A 19,995-nucleotide genomic window follows, 5' to 3' on the forward strand; every position below is an offset into this window, starting at 1 on the left:
TGGTTGTTGGAGATTTTTGCCTTAGCGGTATCCGTAGCATCGGGAGTGGCATCCTCATGAGTGCCGCCCTAATGTGCAGTATATCAGGCGCCACCAACCATACGCCCTCTCAATTCCTTCTTACCGCCCGTGGTGGTTAGTCGGAGCGCCTTCCCTTGCACTGCAAGGGCTAGCGGTTTTTTGTCTACTGAGTTTGAGCCTTACGGCCTTGTAAATAGTTTTGTTTATAGTAGTTAGTGTTAAGTAGTTGTTAAGTGTAGTTAATTGTTAGCAGTTAGGGTCCCAGCCAGGACTTTTCCCCAGGTGGGGCATGCCCTGGTCTCCCGGGGTTTAAGCTCTGCATGGACTGCAACAGGCCCATGCCTGTAAGTGACCCCTATAGCAGCTGCCTCAAGTGCTCAGGGGAGTCACATGTTAGAGCAGGGATGGGCAAACTTTTTGGCCTGAGGGCCACATCTGGGTATGGAAATTATATGGCGGGCCATGAATGCTCACAAAATTAACAATTCAGAGATATTCAAATAAACTCTATTTAATAAAGATACATTTTAGTGGAAATAAACATAAAACCTTGAAGGTGGGGCCATAGGAGACTGGGAGGGTCTGGGCTGTGGTGACTGGCTGATGAGGAATGAGGTGAGTCTCTCAGAGGAGCGGTGCCTCAGGGATTGGTCGATGAAGGAGCTCGCAGTTCCTAATTGGACTCGATTAGGGGCGGTATCCCTGCGAAACTGCTGGCCTTAATCATTGGCTAGTTTGGGCGGAGGCTGGTGTGAGGAGGCTGGCGCTTCGGGGATTGGGTGTGCTGCCACGTAGGGGCAGTGTTCTGATCCCAGAAATAGTGCAGTGAAGTCTAGGTAAGCAGCGCCAATCGTGCCTATGCAGTGTGGCTTTGCATGCAGGAAGATGGTGTTCATTAAGGAATTGTGCTTTGGGGGCTGGGGAGTGCCAGGCGGGCAGACATGGGTCATGGGCCTCCATGCAGCCCCTCTAGGACTCGCCAAGTACCTTGGCCTCGGTGCACAGTGCGCCCCTGGCACTGGGCTCTGCCCAGCACCATTCCCCGTTGCTGGTGCCCAAAAAGAAGACTAAAAAGCATGGCTCCCCAGCACCAAGCAAAATGGGCCATGGGTCATTGGGCAAAAGACCCACTTCAGGGTGCCCGGCCACTCTGGAGCCGTGTGCTCGCACCACCCCAGCTGGGGCCCTTAACCTTGTGAAACGTCCACCACCGATTCCCAGGAGCAGCATGGGACCAAAAACCCTGGCGGCACTGATGCCTTCACAGGCTCCCCCAGCACCAAGAGAGTACAGGCCTCTGCTGATGCTGCCGATGCAGCATGTTCCCAGGAACAAGCAAAGGCTGCCCTTGAGGGCAAGCCAGCCACTAAGACCCCTCAGGGGGCAGTGGAGCACCGCTGATCCCCCGAGACAAAGTAGCACTCTCTACCTCCATGCCGCAGATTGCTGGAGTTGCAGCCCAGACACTCTGGGGCTCATCCTTGGTCACTGGTGCCATGTTCACAGTCGCCGCCATCTTGATGCAGATCACCTAGAGCAAGAAGCCGGTCTCCGTTCTACCGACTCCACTCGCCCTCCCACCAATCGTCCTCTAGGTGTAGGTCCTGGTTGCCTGTATTGTGAGAGCGCTGTCCATCACATCTCCAGTCCCCCTGGCATCGGCACCGGTTCCCTTGTTACCAGCACCAATCACCTCGCTCCGGGCATTGGTCTCCAAAGGCAATGGTCAGCAAGCAGAGCCAGGCATCAATGGCCCCACTGTGGTCACCGGCTGGGGATTCCTCTGGCATGGAAGCCCAGTTCAGCCCCTCATCTAGACTGCACCAGCATGAATGGGAACCCGAGGCTGCATTGACATTGATGGCACCAACTTGGCAGCATGGCCAGTGGCCAGCGCAGTGGCCTTATTGGGATGCATGGGGAATGCCGGTTGTGGCAATGCCCCCTTCTCACCACTCATCAGTTGTCGCCTTGGAGCAACAGCTGGCGGCACTGATGGCACCGGCCTCAGTGCACGAGGCACACTCGGTGGTCGAGGCAAAGGGAATGGCGCCCATCCCTAAGCCTCCCTTCCCTGTGGGGAAAGATGCCCCGGAACCTCCCCTGGTGGTGCAATCATCGTCCTCGTCCCTGGATGAGACAGTTGCGGGATCCTCGAGAGCCAGCCCGATGGACGATTTCAAGGAACACCAGGCCCTGCTACATCGGGTGACCAAGAGCTTGGGCCTGGAAGTGGAGGAAATGGCTGAGCAGGTTGACACCTTGTTTAATGTCCTGTCAACCTCTACCCCAACCTGTGTTGCACTACCCATGCATGACAGTGTCCTTAAGATTGGCATGGGTCTCTGGCAAACTCCTTCCTCCCACCTCAAAGAGGGCCGAAAAGAAGTATTTTGTCCCAACCAAGGGGTTTGAGTTCCTCTATACTCCCCCTCACCCAGCTCGCTGGTGTTCTCTGCGGCCAACAAAAGAGACAAGCAGGGGCATACCAGTTTGACCCCCAAGAATAAAGAGGCCAAACGGTTGGATCTGTTTGGAAGAAAGATTTATTCAACAACCAGTTTGCAGTTCTGGATGGTGAACCATCAGGCCCTCTTGAGATATTACAACTTTAACTTCTGGGACTCCCTCCATAAGTTTAAGGAGTCCCTTTCACAGGGTTTGGCCCAGGAATTTGGTACTCTGGTGGAGGAGAGCACTGCTGCTGCTAGGTGCTCCCTCCAGATGGCATGGGATCTGGTGGACTTGGCAGCAAGGGTGGTTGTGTTGGTGGTGGTAATGAGGTGCAGCTCCTGGATTCAGACTGCAGGTCTCTCCCAAGAAATGCAGACCTCCATCCAGGGCCTCCCATTCAATGGGAATGGTCTCTTTTCCAACCAGACGGATGTGAAGCTGCATGGGCTAAAGGACAACCAGGGCCAACCTTTGCTCTCTGGGCATGTATACTTTGCAGCCTGTGAGAAAGCAGTTCCGGCTGCCCCTGCTGACTAGGCCTTGGCAGTATCACCAGGGATCTGCAAGAAGAAGAGGCAGAGACGCTAGTTTCAGCAGCCGTCGCCCTTCCTCCTCCTGTTCACCCACTCAGTCCGGCCCGGCAAAACATCCTGGGTGCCAGAAGCGCTCGTTTTGAGGGTGCGGTTGAGAGCGACGCCCCAGTCACCTTCCAGGATCCACCCTGCTCTTTCCTCAACCATCTTTGTGCCTTCCGTTCTGCCTGGTCTCAAGTCACCTTGGACCATTAGATGCTGGACATAGTGTCTCATGGTTACACCCTGCAATTTTTGGTCACCCCTCCCTCTGATCCCCCCTCCTTCCCGTCCCTCATCAGGGACCCTTCTCACGAGCAACTCCTCTTTCAGGAGGTCGAGAACCTCCTGCGCATGGGGGCAGTGGAGGAGGTCCCTCAGGACTTGAAGGGAAAGGGGTTCTACTCCTGCTACTTTCTAATCCCAAAAGCAAAAGGGGGCCTCAGACCCATTCTGGACCTGCAGTGCCTCAACAAGTCTCTCAAAAAGTTGAAGTTTCACATGGTCTCCCTTGCCTCCATCATCCCCTTCCTGGATCTGGGAGACTGGTACGCTGCCCTCGACTTGAAAAACTCCTATTTCCACATCTCAATATTCCAAAGTCACAGACGTTTCCTCCATTTCATAATGGGCGAACACCATTTCCAATTTAAGGCACTCCCCTTGCCCTCTCATTGGCTCCAAGGGTCTTTACAAAATGTATGGCATTGGTGGTCACTTACCTCAGACGTTGAGGGGTCCACGTCTTCTCATATCTTGACGACTGGCCCATCAAGGGTAGGTCTCAGGACCAAGTGCAGAGAAGCCTCGATCTGGTGCATTCCACCTGCCGCGACCTGGGCCTGTTGATAAATGAGAAAAAATCTACCTTAAGGATGGTCCAGTGCATAGGGTTCATAGGGGCGGTTCTCGACTCCATGTGAGCCAGAGCCTTCCTTCCAGAGGCATGTTTTCATGTCATGTCAGACCTGATCTCCCATGTGAAGAGCTGCCCACTCACCACAGCTCACACCTGCCTGCAATTGCTGAGTCATATGGCCACCTGTACACACGTGATCAGTCATGCCTGGCTCCACCTCCGGCCTCTACAAGTGTGGCTGGCATCAGTTTACACCCCCAACAGATACGATCTAGACCGGGTGGTCAGGGTACCTGTTATCCCTGAATTGGTGGTTGGACACTGGGTCGGTGTGGCAGGGAGCCCCCTTCGCGACCCTCTCCCCATAACTGACTCTGGTCTCCGATGCTTTGGACCTGGGCTGGGGAGCACACCTGGGCAAGCTGAGCACCCAGGGCTGATGGTTGCGGGATGATCTGGCCCTCCACATCAACATCAGGGAGCTCAGAGTAGTTCGCCTGGTGTGCCAGGCTTTCTTGCCCCACCTGAGGGGCAAGGTGGTGCAGGACCTACAGACAATACCACCGTGAAGTGTTACATCAACACACAGGATGGAGCCAGGTTGTCAGCCCTCTGCCAAGAAACTCTCAGCCTTTGACACTTCTGTGTGCAGCATGCCATTCATCTGGTAGCTGCGCACCTGTCCAGCACCAAGAATGTGATAGCAGATCGCCTCAGCGGGACCTTCTCATCTTGCCACGAGTGGTCACTCCATCCAGAGGCGGCCAGTATGATCTTCCAGAAGTGGGGGACTCCCCAGGTGTACTTGTTTGCGTCCCGCCAGAACAGGAAATGCCACGTATTCTATTCGCTCCAGGGGACGGACAGGGGTTCCCTGTCAGATGCTTTCCTGCTTACGTGGTGAAGTGTCCTGATGTATGCCTTCCTGCCGGTGCCATTGATCCACAGAGTCCTTGTAAAGATCAAGCAGGACAAGGCGAGGGTTATCCTGATAGCTCCCTAGGGGCCTCACCAGCACTGGTTCGGCATGCTGTTGGACCTTTCGGTAGTCGAGCCCCTGAGACTGCCTCTCTGACCAGACCTGCTGTCCCAGAACCACAGCAGTCTCCTGGAGGTGCTGTACTTGATAATGTAGCTGTACTTGCTGTGCTGTACTTGCTGTGTAGCTGCTGCATGGCTGAATTTTGATGAGCGGAAATGCTCGACCTGTGTGCAACAGGTCTTGCTGCGTAGCAGAAAGCCCTCCACCAGAGTGACCTATCGGGCACAGTGGAAAAGATTCACATGCTGGGCCTTGGATCAGGGCGTCCAGGCCTCGCAGGCCTCGCTGCAGGTGATCCTGGACTATCTCCTGAACCTCAAGCTTCAGGGCTTGTCACTGTCATCAATTAGAGTCCACCTGGCTGCTATTTTGGCTTTCCACCCTCCATTCTAAGGCAAGTTGATCTTCTCTCACAACATGATGTCCCGGTTCCTGATAGGTCTGGAGTGTCTTTACCCTCATGACGGGATCCTGTCCCTCCCTGGGATATGAATCTTGTGGTGTCGAGGCTTATGGGGCCTCCCTTCAAACCTCTGGCTTCCTGCTCTCTTCTCTCCTGGAAGGTGTCGTTCTTGGTTGGGGTTATGTCCGCCCCCCGCAGAGTGTCTGAGCTCAGAGCGCTTACATCAGACCCACTCTATACAGTGTTCTACAAAGGTCCAGCTGCAGCCAGACCCGGCATTCCTGCCCAGGTAGTTTCCCAGTTTCATACCAGCCAGGATATTTTCTTACCGATCTTCTTTCCGAAGCCCCATAAAGCCGAAGAGGAGCACAAATAACAAACCCTGGATGTCAGAAGGGCGCTGGCCTTCTGTATCGATAGAACATGGCTGTTACCTAAGTCAATGCAGCTGTTCGTGGTGGTGGCAGATAGGATGAAAGGTCATCCTGTGTCTGCTCAAAGGATTTCACCCAGGAAGCCTGCATCTGGTACTGCTACGAGCTGGCGAGCACGCCTCCACTGGCAATAGTCAAAGTGCACTCGACTAGAGCACAAGTGTCATCTGCAGCCTTCTTAGCCCAGGAGATCTGTAGAGCTGCTACCTGGTTATCTATACACACGTTTATGACTCATGTGCTGACACTGCAGGCCCAGGATGATGCTGGCTTTGGCAGGGCAGTGCTGCAAGCTGCAAGACCTTGAACTCTGAGCCCACCTCCATTGACAAACTGCTTGTGAGTCACCTAGTATGGAATTGACATGAGCAAGCACTTGGAGAAGAAAAAACGGTTACCTACCTTTCATAACTGTTGTTCTTCAAGATGTTGCTCATGTCCATTCCATTACCCTCCCTCCTGCCCCTCTGTCGGTGTTGCCGGCAAGAAGGAACTGAGAAGGCATACCGTCAGCGGAGCCTGATATACTGGTGCATGAGTATGGCACTCAAGGGAGCGCCACTGCCGACCCTATGGATACCGCTAAGGCAAAAATCTATGACAACCGTGCACGTGGGCGTGCATACACCTAGAATGGCATGGACGTGAGCAGCACATCTTGAAGAACAGTTACGAAAGGTATGTAGCCATTTTTTTTGTCTGCAGTTACATCCATGCAACCCCATTCTAAGACCAGAATCTGGCCCAATTTTAGAATATAGATTTACAGTGATATAATACACATTATGTAAATATAACCCTGTCCTGAAAGTGTTCTTATATTCCTGCCAGGTCACTTATTATATTGTCTTGTCACATGGTGACATCAGAAGAGTAACCCTTTAAATCAGTTGTCCATTTGTTTAGGGGTTTGGTTTTGGGGTTTTTTGGCAGTTGCCAGTGGGAGTCTGACTTTGAAAATGAGGAGGAATTCAGAAGCCAAATTAGTAACATAGTGGGAAATAATCTTATAAAATTTCACATGCAGAAAATATTCTTGATGAGAAGGCTGAAAATAAACATGATTCCACTTCACAATTGTTTGCAGATATATCCGATGAGAGAAAATTATCAGACAAAGCTCCAAAAGAAGACCATCACATGCATACAGCTTTGTATAAAGAACGTAACAGTGGCCAACATTCAAAAGCAATAACAATTGCTCCAGTGAATGCTCAGGAGAAAATGTACAATTCAGCAAAAAATGTTCAGTTAGATGCTAAAAAACCTTTATCACAGATCTTTTTCCTGATTCAAAACTACATTCCCAATAATGGTAAGTGTTTGATCTGAAAAAAAGATTGCAATCTTAAAAAAATAAAATAAAAATGGAGCTATTAACAAGATAACATGATAATACAAAACATTTTCTTTCCTTATAAATTAACAGAAGACTGGATATATCAGATTCTCCTGCATTTTGATTGTCTTGACGTTGGTGACTTTGTAAAATCTGTATTTTCAGCAGTGGCAGCTGTTAGCAAAAAGGTAAGATTTTGTTTCTTTAACGTTTTAACACCACCAGAGGGAAATTGAGCCCGATTCTACTGTTGATTACATTCTGAAACTCATCTGGAGTTGGAGCTGGAACTGACAGCAAAATTGGGGTAGGTATCTTCAGTGTGGCCTCTGTTTACATGTTGAGGAAGCATTTAAGGAGACCAGAATTTTCAAACTTGGCCCCGGGGAGACCTGATGCCCAACTGATGAGGGGAAGGGGCAGGAAATGCCACATTAGCTGCTGTTTTCTTCAGCCCCTTGCTGCTCCCATTGCCTCTGCAGAATCCTCCCTTGTGCATTTAGTGACTGTACATTCAAATGTGGGTTTATTGAACAGCCAAGAAGACACACTTGTCAAACACACCAGCATTTTTTATCTATTTTTTTAAAGGAAACCCATGGCCAGCTCCTGCTCCCATTGAAGTCACTGGCAGAATTCCTTTTGATTTAAATGAAAGCTGGGTTGGGCCTTGAAAAAATAAAAAAAATAAAAAAAAGGTACTGCAATCTTTTAGTAGCGATTTTACACATACAGTACCAGAACAAAGAAATTTAAACTTTTGGTTCCCACAGCAACATAACATGGTCCTTTTGTGAACATATTCAATGTACGAAAGTTAGTACAATATATAAAATAATATAAAATGTGAGGCACAGTGGGTGTGGAAACTATAATTTTGTATTTGCTGCAAAATCTACAAATGAAAAATCTCCATCAGCAAGTTGTGTTACCATAGATTTTGTTTTCTTCTTTCAATATATAGATTAAGTCAACTGTTTTCAAACTGAAAAGGAGTACTTGTGGCACCTTAGCGACTAACAAATTTATTTGAGCATAAGCTTTCGTGAGCTACAGCTCACTTCATCGGATACATTCTGTGGAAAACACAATGCATCCGATGAAGTGAGCTGTAGCTCACGAAAGCTTATGCTCAAATAAATTTGTTAGTCTCTAAGGTGCCACAAGTACTCCTTTTCTTTTTGCGAATACAGACTAACACGGCTGCTACTCTGAAACCTGTTTTCAAACTGTGGTAGAAGTACAACTGAAGGTACACTGGCCACAGTTAGATGCTGTACAAGATGATTTAAAAAAATTATTCTTTATAACCCCTCAGTAAAACGTGTACAATCAGGCAGAAAAGACAAGCTGGGAAGAGGCAGCTGCAGTGCAGCTTCCTGACACTGGGGCCACTGTGTCCCCATGCAGCTAGACTTGGGAGCTGGCTGAGTCTCCTCCCTGCATGGACACCCTTCTCATCCCCTGTCAGTTGGCGTGGGAGACAGGCAGGGAGGCACCCATGACCCACCAGCAGCAGCAGCAGCTCCCACTCCTGCTGCTTCTCTTCTGGGGAGGGAAGGGGGAAGAGAGGCCAGGGGTGGTTGGGGGGGGTGTACAAAGGGGACATTGGAGGGGGAACGTGGAAGCCTTGAACAGGGGAGGCATCTTGGAGGGGGACTTGGGGAGCTTGGGAGAGCTGGGGAAAGGGGTGGGACAGAGGGGAGCTTGGAGAGGGGTACATTCGGGGCAAGAGGGCAGCTGGTACAGGGAGAGACATGGAGATGTTGGGTCTGATCTTTGGAGAGGGAGGGAATGAGGAATTGGGGGACAGGTTTAGGGGGGCTGGGGAGTGGGGACAAGTCCAAGGGGTCCTTGGAGAGAGAGAGAGAATGGGGGAACAGTGGGGAAGAGGTGATCTGGGGGATACAGATACAAGAGGGAATTTTCTTGAGGGGTTGGTACAAGGTAGACTTTGTGGAGCTGATGAGGGAGGCACTGGGGACAGAGGGATCTTGTGGAGCGAGGGAAGGGCACCGATACAGAGAGGAGTGTTGGGGAGTGGAGATGTGAGGAACCAGTACAGGTTGTGCCTTGAGTTGGGGGGACTGGTACTGCAGGGAACAAATACAAGTGAGGGCCCTTGGGGAGATGGAACATGGGAGAAGCAAAGGGGGTTGGGGGAAGGGAAGAAAGAAAGTATGGGATAAACTTGCTGTGGTGGATATGGAGAGAGAAGAGAAGGAGGGAGAGTAGAGGGGAGACTTGGGGGAAGGAAGGTCTGAGAGTAAGGGAAGGCTGGGAGCTTGGTAAGTGAAGGGAGCTGTTGTGCAATATTCTGAAGATAGCAGGGAAGGTGGGGCAGAAACTGGGTGGGAGAGGCTTGAAAAGGGAAGGTAGGAAGGGGTAGGCAGAGACATGGGGCACTTGGAGAGGGATGTCTGGGAGAAACAAAGCAAAGGGGGTGAAGACAGGGATAACTGAAGGGATGGAAAGGGGATCTGGAGAGGCAGAGGAAAGACAGAGGATGTGGAAATTTGACAGGTAAAAGGAGAATATTATGGATTGAAAGATAAATGGGATGGAGGGGGCAATGTAAGGAGGACATTGGAACTCTTGAGGCACAAATACAAGAAGCATATCTGAAGAGGTTATATACCAAGAACTTTTGAGGTTCAGATGTGGTATAGTCAAGGTCTTAAAGTTTGAAACACACTGGGATTAATTATTACATGCTTATAATTTATCCCAGTATGTTCTGGCAAATACATGAACCATGAGAGGGAAACGTGAATAATTTGTTTTCTTTAGAAATTAAGACTTTAATGGCTAATTGGGATACATAGAGTATTCACGCTTTACAGGCTGTGTTAAAATTCAAATTTTTATTGTTCAGTACAAATAAAATGGCTATTTTCAAATTCCCATGTATATCATTAGGTACCAACTGCTACCTTGTATTGCATTTTCCTTCCTCTTAGATTTTCACAGTAAAAGATGTAAATTGCATATGTTGCTGCATACAAAGAATGACTGAGTCAACCTTTATAAAAGCTGGGATTTACAAACATAATTATAATGAAAATAATCCCAATGTAATATAGAAATCAAGTTACAGAAATAATGAAATAAGTAAAATTACAATGCCACGTAGCTAGGATATGGCTTATCAATATTTTCTGCAGCCTCTGTGTTTCAGTGTGTAATACCAACACGTGGTATTACGGGCCCACAATATGGTCAATTTTTTAAAAGGTCTACTTTAGCTTTTATAAAAAAATAAGAAATGTATATATTAGACTTCCTAATATAACATTTCTTTGCATTAGAATTTTAAAAACACATAGTGTCAATTAATTTATATTTACAAAGGAAAGGAGACATGATGTGCCATGAAATGAGAAACTTTGTTGTTAGTCGTTAATCCACCTCTGGCCCCCCCTCCCTTGACTGCAGAAATGTCAGAACAGGATCTCTGTCCATTTGGAAACATACCAGTGCAGGATGTCTCTCTGACTGGATCAGGAACTTTCCTTAAGAAACTAGGGATATTTTTAAGCTCATAGTTTTAATAGAAATGTTTGTTATGTGATTACAATATTTGATTCACAAATGGAAACATCCAAAACAAAGGAAGGGGTAAGTTTCTGTACAAGTAGTTAAAGTCTAGCTAAGAAGAGATTGGTTCTGTATCCACTGAGTACTACACAGAGGAATGATTGTGAGATTGTCATGGAAATACTTCTAAACCCGTACTGTTGTGTGATGATCTCTCCTTTGGTTTCTTTAATCACTTTCTATCTTGTTTTTATTCTGAATTGTATCTCTTTAAATGTTTGAAAGGTGAGTGGGCTATATTAGTTTGTGAGGAAAGGATTCTGTTTACATTGTAAGTTATAAATACCAAGTCAACTGTATTCAAACATTTCCACCTGAAACAGCAGTTTCCAACAATCTTTGGAGTTAAGTGTAGAATTTCTAACATCTGTCTATGAAGGGCTCTTTGCACTGGCTTGAGATTTTAACTGTCCAGAGTCAGCATTTGGTAGAGCTTAGCTCCATTAGGGTATGATAAGTGTTTGAAGATGTGCAGTAACTCTGCTGGAAAGGAAATATTTTCAGAATGGGGTGTTCAAATTGCGTGCCTCCATTTCTCCTTTACTTTTTTCTTAACCTTACACCCTATTTGCTTAGTTTAATTGTTGTTTCCCCCCAGATTTTTTTCCCTTTGTTTTCTGCTTCCTGTATATAAAGTTGTGGTAGGCATTGGGAGAGAATATTCTCCCCAAACTCTCACTGGCTGACACTAGGGTTCATTTCCTGAAGTTCAGCAAGCAAGATGGGTTACAACAGCTTGAATAAAGCAGGGCCTAGGCCTTGTTTTGCTTGTGAAGGAATACATTTGTGTGTAAAATGTTTAAACAACCAAATTTTAGGTTAGGCTAGCAGTCTAGTTAACAGAATAGTGTGCCTCTAAACAGAGGACTTGAGCTCAAGTTCCTACCTTCTCAGGCTAGGAGCCCTGTGGAGGGTGAAGTGCCTTTCAGTGCTCTCAAATGATTTATTTTAGAAGAGGCTAAATATTAGTTTGATAGGCTCTAAAGAGAACTGCATGTAGCCTTCCTAAGTTGGCCACTGGGATGTGGGGTTATTGAAGATATCAATGGGGAGAAAAAAGGACAGAGGATAAGACCCCAAAAGCCCAATAAATATATAAAACTAACCCCCTTATTCCCTAGAAGGAATTTGTTATAGAACAAACTGCAGGTAGCTGACATGGGCATCTTGTGAATGACTTAGTGAGTCACAAGGCATGGTCTCAATGGGCCCCTCATGACTTGGAGCGAAGACTTGTTACAGGTTGCTTGTGTTTCCCTGGACCTGCCCAGCACAATCCTGCTAACATGACTTGTGCTATCCCAGGGCTGCCAGTGTCTTGCCCGGCCCCAAATGGAGGCACACGTTGGCATCTCCTCAGGAGCCTGCCCCCACTGTTCCTAAAATGGAGGCTAAAGAACCACCCCTCGTCTGACGTTCAGAGGGGTGGCCCCTGAGTCTGCAGATCCCAGCGTACGGTGTGTCCTGGGGCCGTGGCCCGACCCCGTCTGCGCTGCAGGTGCGCACAATGGGGGGGGGGGGGCACTGGCTGTAGGGTGACCATATGTCCGGATTTTATAGGGACAGTCCCGATTTTTGGGTCTTTTTCTTATATAGGCGCCTATTACCCCCCACCCCCGTCCCGATTTTTGACGCTTGCTGTCTGGTCACCCTAGCCTGCGGGCTAATGCGGGTCCCCCCGCACGGGGGGCTCAGCAGCAACCTCTGCCCCCCTCCATCCCCCGCTTGTGTCACGCAGTGGTGCCGCCCTTCCCTTCTTTCCCTCTGTTCTTCTGGTTTAGCCGGGCATCCCCGCTGCCCCCCTGGAATGGAGCCGCCTGGCTCGGCCCCTGTTTTGGGGGCAGTCGCCTCCCCCCCACCCCCATCCGAGGCACGATGGCCTCGCCCCGCTCCCCTCTCCGGGGCGGTGGTACGGCCCGCTCAGTTGTCAGGCTGGCGCCGGCAGGAAGTTGCGTGGGGGCTGCTGGGGTTGCTGCTCCTGCAGTCGGCGATGGGCTCTGAGCGCCGGTTGCCCCCTCGCCGCCGCTGCCCAGAGCGTGAGCAGCCGCTGCCGCAGTAAAATGGCCGCCGGGGAGAGCTGCCAGGATGCTCGGGAGGCTGCAGCCGTGGGGCTGTGGCGCGGCTTCCGAGAGACAGTGCAGCGCTTCTGCGGGCTGGCCCTGGAGCGAGCGCGGAGCGTGAGTGCGGGGCAGGGGCAGCGAGCTTCCCGGCCGGGGGGGGCTGGGGAAAGCCGGGGCATCAAGGCACGGTGCCGCTTTGCGGCCTGGTTCTCCTGGACCCTTCAATTGTGAAACTTCCCCAGTTGGGGGCGGGGAGGTGTGATGTGTGACTCGCTGGAGAGCTCTGAGGGAGGGAGGATTTTCGTTTACACGAAAGCTGCTTCACTGCGACGAGCAACGTGACTCTGCGCTTCGGTGACCCACTCACCAGCACCTGTGTTTTGTCATTTACATGAAGCTAATCTGCTGCGAACCTTGTCATCTGATATCTTACGTTTTGCTAGAAAAGTCAGGTGTCCGGCTTAGGCCCCAGTTCGGCAAGTTGCCCCGCACAGGGGCCTCCCGGTGAGGAGCAGCTTGCAGGACCCGGGATCATGACAGCTTTTAGGGAAAATCAAGATGAGAAGGGCACAATAATGGAATGGAAATATAGTGAGGTTTGGTTGAGAGGAGGCATAGGCACTTGTTAAATTTAAGCATTTTTAAGGTCTGTGAAATTCAGAAATATAGTCTCAAATATGGAAGGAAAACATGCTTCTATTTTCCTTTTAATAGTATCAAAGGAGGCCTCATGATGCTCTTTCCAAGTGCAGACAGAGCACCTCAGCTTGAAAGACTCAAAGTTTAAGCAAAAAGAAAAGGAGTACTTGTGGCACCTTAGAGACTAACCAATTTATTTGAGCATGAGCTTTCCTGAGCTACAGCTCAAATAAATTGGTTAGTCTCTAAGGTGCCACAAGTACTCCTTTTCTTTTTGTGAATACAGACTAACACGGCTGTTACTCTGAAACCTGTCAAAGTTTAAGATTTTTCTGCTTAGTGAATAAAATATTATACACTAATAGTTGTATATGGAAAGGTGAGCTGCATTAAGCAGGCTGTTTTTTGTTTTGTTTAGAAAATAATGTATACATATCTATTTACAAATAATGTAGAACACAGATTATGCAAATCACAATCCTTTACGTAGTAAACTACACTGAACCATTATTTTTATTTTCTAAAACCATACTTATGCTATATTTTAGTCAATCAGAGAAATTATTTGCATATCTTTAGCTGTCACTATAAATTGTCCACCAACTATGTTGTAAACATTTTTTTTATTTTAATGCTGACGCTTTTACATATAAACTACTTTACCTCAAGAAGAACCCTTTCCCTAAACAACAAGTTCAGACGGAAAACTTAAAAAGTTGTGTCTCTTCTGGTTCAACATACCATATGTGTCTTCGGTTGTATTATACACTGATTGCTAAATAAACAAAAGATTTAAAAACCAAACAAAAGGCTTCTGACAACATTTGCTACTTTTCAGCGTTTTGAAAAAGTAAATAAACAAAGAGTCTTATAGTCTCACAGTTGACTCAGTAAACAATAAGTAATATCTGCATTTGTCAAAAATAATAGGTATCTGTCCCTTTTTTTTTAACCACTCAGACTTTGATGCTTGATTTTTTTTTTTTTTTTATTTTATTTTTATTTTTTTTGAAGGTTGTGACAGCGTTGCCTGAAGATATGAGACCTGGTCCTGATCTTTATGGTTTCCCATGGGAAATAGTGATTTGTGCTGCAGTTGTTGGAGTTTTTACAGTCTTACTGTTTCTGTGTAGGAGTTATCAATCAGTAAGTATCCAAAATGAAGTACAGAGTTATGTAGATGGTTTGCATTTAAAAAAATTCGTTAAAATTGTCATTTTGTCAGTTTGAATTTTTTAATTGAAATAGGTGTCACGCTGTCTGGAGTGGCTCACAACTGTGAGTGCCTATCTCAGGGCATCTTAGAGACTAACAATGCATCCGATGAAGTGAGCTGTAGCTCAAGAAAGCTTATGCTCAAATAAATTTGTTAGTCTCTAAGGTGCCACAAGTACTCCTTTTTGCGAATACAGACTAACACGGCTGCTACTCTGAAACCTATCTCAGGGCAGACACCCCAAACTGGTGGTATGTTCTATAATTAGATTTCACTAAACCAGTAACAAACGTGAACTCCTGGATCACAATACGTGTTTTACCATCAAGTCACAGATAGTCCCCTAGACTCTCCAGTCTGTCTTACCACCCAGACAAACTGGACTTGTGATAAAAGATCATTTAAACTTAAAATCCCCCCACATCAAGTTTCTCCCAGTCCCAAGAGGCCAGTCACTCACCCCAGATTAATTGGTACTCCAGACCTTAAACCAAAGAAAATACTGGTAACCAATTCTGTAGTAAACTAATCATCGGTTTATTAGGTAAGAAAAAAGAATGAGAGTTATTGAGAGGTTAAAGCAGATAAAATATAATGAGTAAATCACAGTTTGTCACTCCAAATGGTGTCAGTGATGTAATAAACTGCCAATTTCCCAAAAGTCCTTCAAGGCTATCCAGAATAACTCTATCTTCTCGTTCAGTTATTCTGCTCTGTTAGAATCCAAACAGTCCAGAGATGAAGGATCTTTCCTTGAATCCATCTTTTATATCTTCTTTACTAGCTAGTTGACAGTGTCTGGACCCACATGCTTTTTTTCTCTGATGACAGATAGTGAGGAATGCACTTAGAGTCCTTGATTTGCTTTGGAATTAGCATATTCTGTTAAAGTCCTTAAGTCCTTCATTACTATTTCATAAGATTTCTTTGATGGGTAATTTAGTTACAGGGTTATACACACGTGTAAATGTTTGCTGTTACATTATAACAAGAATAGATAAACAAGAACAATAAAAGTAATAACCCATTAATTTTCATGAAGTTTAAATATCTGAATGCACACTTACACATTAATAATTGCTTTGATCTACACTAACATACAAGTGAATTGGCCTGTGGCCGTGATCTGACCTGGTTTGCGAGTGTCACAATAAAGTTTTAAGTCAACTGGTCATACAGTTGATGATATTCTTTCTGAAACTGGAGGAAAATTGGGTAGTAGCCTTCTTGTCAAGGTTCTCAGTGGTTGACTGTTTGCTGAAAGAACGTTGCTTTTAATGTGAAATGCATATTCACCTTATAACAGCAAATTAAATTAAACAGTGATAAAATTTCCCCTTTCTGCTTTCTCATTTTATGGGACAAATTTTCAAAGCCAGCTTCCAAAATAACAGCTGCATGTTTTAGTTTCCCATTTATTCTTTAAGCATCTTGTGGGTATTTTTACTCCCATATCTCTTGGTACTTCACTATATTTGATTGTAGCTATACCAGCTAGGATTGTGATCTTGACATATCGTGTAGGATAAGTAGGAGCAGGCCCATCTTGGAAGGGAGACTGCCTAGAACAGTTCAGGATACTTCAGGAAGTGATGTTGGTGATTTAGTATGTTGCACTACTGAACCAGTGCCTCAATATGTTGCTGGGGAGCACTGCTCTTTTAGAGGAACATAATACAGAGGTTCTTGGCCACACAAACTTATTGAAAATCTAATGACACTTTTGTGCAAGATTTGTCGTTTGTGCTGGTCAAATTCCAGTCAGAGTAATAACATCCTAAATTCTCCCTACAGTTCAAAATAGATTAAATTCCCTTAACTTGCTGACCTGAACTACTGTGTAGTGTCTGTCTGCTTTTAAGTAGCTGCAGCACTGTGCATAAGAAGTAGCTACATTTCAGTGGTAAATGTAGTGATTCCTGTGTTTTGAAGATATGGTACGAAATGTTAATAACTTCCATCATTTGAGTTGCAGCATCTTTTTTTGTTTGAAAATAATTCTAATATCCCTTTGATCCTAAAAGAAAGTATCATCATTTGATGTTTGTGTGTTACATGTAGGTCTTTTTGTTTTCCATCAGTGAGGCAGAAATTATGTCTGCGAAAAAGCTCCTGTATGTATGTAAAATTACAATATTTTTAATTTGGACATTAGTCCATTAAGCATCCTGTCCTGTTTCAGTGACTGACACAGTTATCTCCCTGTAATAAGAGCAGGTTATGTCGGGGCCGGGGGGGGGAAGTGGCACTATATGAGAAAGAAAATGTAGACTCAAATGAAATAAAAATCTTAAATGAATCCACATGTTCCATAGAATCTCTATGGATAGTAATTCCATGCTCTAATAAGAATATAACAGTAGGGATCTGTTATCGACCACCTGACCAGGGCAGTGTTAGTGACAATGAAATGCTAAGGGAGATTAGAGAGGCTATCAAAATAAACTCAATAATAGTGGTGGATTTCAATTATCCCTATATTGACTGGGTACATGTCACCTCAGGATGAAATGCAGAGACAAAATTTCTCGATATTTTAAATGACTTCTTAGAGCAGCTGGTACAGGAACCCACAAGGGGAGAGGCAACTCTCAATCTAATCCTGAGTGGAGTGCAGAATCTGGTCCAAGAAGTAACTATAACAGGACCGCTTGGAAATAGTGACCATAATATAATAACATTTAACATTCCTGTGGTGGGAAGAACACCTCAACAGCCCAACACTGTGGCATTTAATTTCAGAAAGGGGAACTATGCAAAAAGGAGAAGGTTAGTTAAACAGAAATTAAAAGGTACAGTGATTAGAGTGAAATCCCTGCAAGTTGCATGGACACTTTTCAAAGACACCATAATAGAGACTCAACTGAAATGTATACCCCAAATTAAAAAACACAGTAAAAGAACTAAAAAAGAGGCACCGTGGCTTAACAACCATGTAAAAGAAGCCATGATAGATAAAAAAATCATCTTCTTTTAAAAAGTGGAAGTCAAATCCTAGTGAGGTAAATAGAAAGGAACATAAACGCTGCCAAATTAAATGTAAAAATGTAATAAGAAAAGTCAAAAAGGAGTTTGAACAACAGCTAGCCAAAAACTCAAAAGGTAATAACAAAATGTTTTTTAAGTATATCAGAAGCAGGAAGGCTGCTAAACAACCAGTGGGGCCCCTGGATGATCGAAATACAAAAGGAACACTTAAAGACGATAAAGTCTTTGTGGAGAAACTAAATGAATTCTTTGCTTCAGTCTTCATGGCTGAGGATGTTAGGGAGATTCCCAAACCTGAGCCGTCTTTTGTAGGTGACAAATCTGAGGAATTGTCACAGATTGAAGTGTCATTAGAGGAAGTTTTGGAATTAATTGAGAAACTTAACAGTAACAAGTCACCGGGACCAGATGGCATTCACCCAAGAGTTCTGAAGGAACTCAAATGTGAAATTGCGGAACTATTAACTATAGTTTGTAACTTGTCCTTTAAATCAGCTACTGTACCCAATGACTGGAAGATAGTTAATGTAATGCCAATATTTAAGAAGGGCTCTAGAGGTGATCCTGGCAATTACAGACCGGTAAGTCTAACGTCAGTACCTGGCAAATTAGTTGAAACAATCGTAAAGAATAAAATTGTCAGACACATAGAAGAACATAAATTGTTGTGCAAAAGTCAACATGGTTTCTGTAAAGGGAGATCATGTTTTACTAATCTATTAGAGCTCTTTGAGGGGGTCAACAAACATGTGGACAAGGGGATCCAGTGGACATAGTGTACTTAGATTTCCAGAAAGCCTTTGAGAAGGTCCCTCACCAAAGGCTCTTAAGTAAATTAAGTTGTCATGGGATAAGAGGGAAGATCCTTTCATGGATTGAGAACTGGTTAAAAGACAGGGAACAAGGAGTAGGAATAAATGGTAAATTTTCAGGATGGAGAGGGGTAACTAGTGGTGTTCCCCAAGGGTCAGTCCTAGGATCAATCCTATTCAACTTATTCATAAATGATCTGGAGAAAGGGGTAAACAGTGAGGTGGCAAAGTTTGCAGACAATACTAAACTGCTCAAGATAGTTAAGACCAAAGCAGACTGTGAAGAACTTCAAAACGATCTCACAAAACTAAGGGATTGGGCAACAAAATGGCAAATGAAATTTCATGTGGATAAATGTAAAGTAATGCACATTTGGAAAAAATAACCCCAACTATACATACAATATGATGGGGGCTAATTAGCTACAACTAATCAGGAGAAAGATCTTGGAGTCATCGTGGATGGTTCTCTAAAGACGTCCACGCAGTGTGCAGCGGCAGTCAGAAAAGCAAACAGGATGTTAGGAATCATTAAAAAAGGGAAGGAGTACTTGTGGCACCTTAGAGACTAACCAGTTTATTTGAGCATAAGCTTTCGTGAGCTACAGCTCACTTCATCGGATGCATAAAAGTGGAAAATGCAGTGAGGATGTTTTTATACACACAGACCATGAAAAAATGGGTGTTTATCACTTCAAAAGATTTTCTCCCCCCACCCCACTCTAGAGTTTCTTAACTCTGGGGTGGGGGGAGAAAATCTTTTGAAGTGATAAACACCCATTTTTTCATGGTCTGTGTGTATAAAAACATCCTCACTGCATTTTCCACTTTTATGCATCCGATGAAGTGAGCTGTAGCTCACGAAAGCTTATGCTCAAATAAATTGGTTAGTCTCTAAGGTGCCAAAAGTACTCCTTCCCTTTTTGTGAATACAGACTAACACGGCTGCTACTCTGAAATCTGTCATTAAAAAAGGGATAGAGAATAAAATGGAGAATATCTTATTGCCCTTATATAAATCCACGGTACGCCCACATCTTGAATACTGTGTACAGATGCGGTCCCCTCATCTCAAAAAAGATATAGTGGCATTAGAAAAGGTTCAGAAAAGGGCAACTAAAATAATTAGGGGTTTGGAGTGGGTCCCATATGAGGAGAGATTAAAGAGGCTAGGACTTTTCAGCTTGGAAAAGAGGAGACTAAGGGGGGGATATGATAAAGGTATATTAAAATCATGAGTGGTGTGGAGAAAGTGAATAAGGAAAAGTTATTTACTTGTTCCCATAATATCAGAACTAGGGGCCACCAAATGAAATTAATGGGTAGCAGGTTTAAAACAAATAAAAGGAAGTTCTTCTTCACTCAGGGTACAGTCAACCTGTGGAACTCCTTGCCTGAGAAGGTTGTGAAGGCTAGGAATATAACAGGGTTTAAAAGAGAACTGGACAAATTCATGGAGGTTAAGTCCATTAATGGCTATTAGCCAGGATGGGTAAGGAATGGTGTCTCTAGCCTCTGTTTGTCAGAGGGTGGAGATGGATGGCAGGAGAGAGACCACT

The 19,995-nt window shown here is 45.5% G+C and overlaps 1 protein-coding gene across 12 annotated transcripts in view; it reads left to right on the forward strand.

The window, feature by feature from the left end:
* The window catches only part of MIA2 (MIA SH3 domain ER export factor 2), a 67,753-nt gene that overhangs the window by 12,793 nt on the left and 34,965 nt on the right, over positions 1 to 19,995 (forward strand). For 7 of the 12 annotated variants that reach the window (XR_006291894.1, XR_006291895.1, XM_043549932.1 and 4 more), the window contains 3 exons: positions 6,873 to 7,100; positions 7,212 to 7,312; positions 14,435 to 14,566. Coding sequence is in view for 10 of the 12 variants with exons in the window: in XM_043549932.1 (XP_043405867.1) it covers positions 6,873 to 7,100; positions 7,212 to 7,312; positions 14,435 to 14,566 (461 nt within the window). In the remaining 2 variants the exon portion in view is untranslated. Of the gene's footprint in view, positions 1 to 6,872; positions 7,101 to 7,211; positions 7,313 to 10,564; positions 10,743 to 12,126; positions 12,220 to 12,532; positions 12,899 to 14,434; positions 14,567 to 19,995 lie in introns of those variants that run through there. The other 5 variants (XM_043549934.1, XM_043549929.1, XM_043549937.1 and 2 more) reach the window with 4 other exon arrangements.

The sequence above is a fragment of the Chelonia mydas genome, chromosome 6 (assembly GCF_015237465.2).
Source record: "Chelonia mydas isolate rCheMyd1 chromosome 6, rCheMyd1.pri.v2, whole genome shotgun sequence".
Taxonomy (NCBI): domain Eukaryota; kingdom Metazoa; phylum Chordata; order Testudines; family Cheloniidae; genus Chelonia; species Chelonia mydas.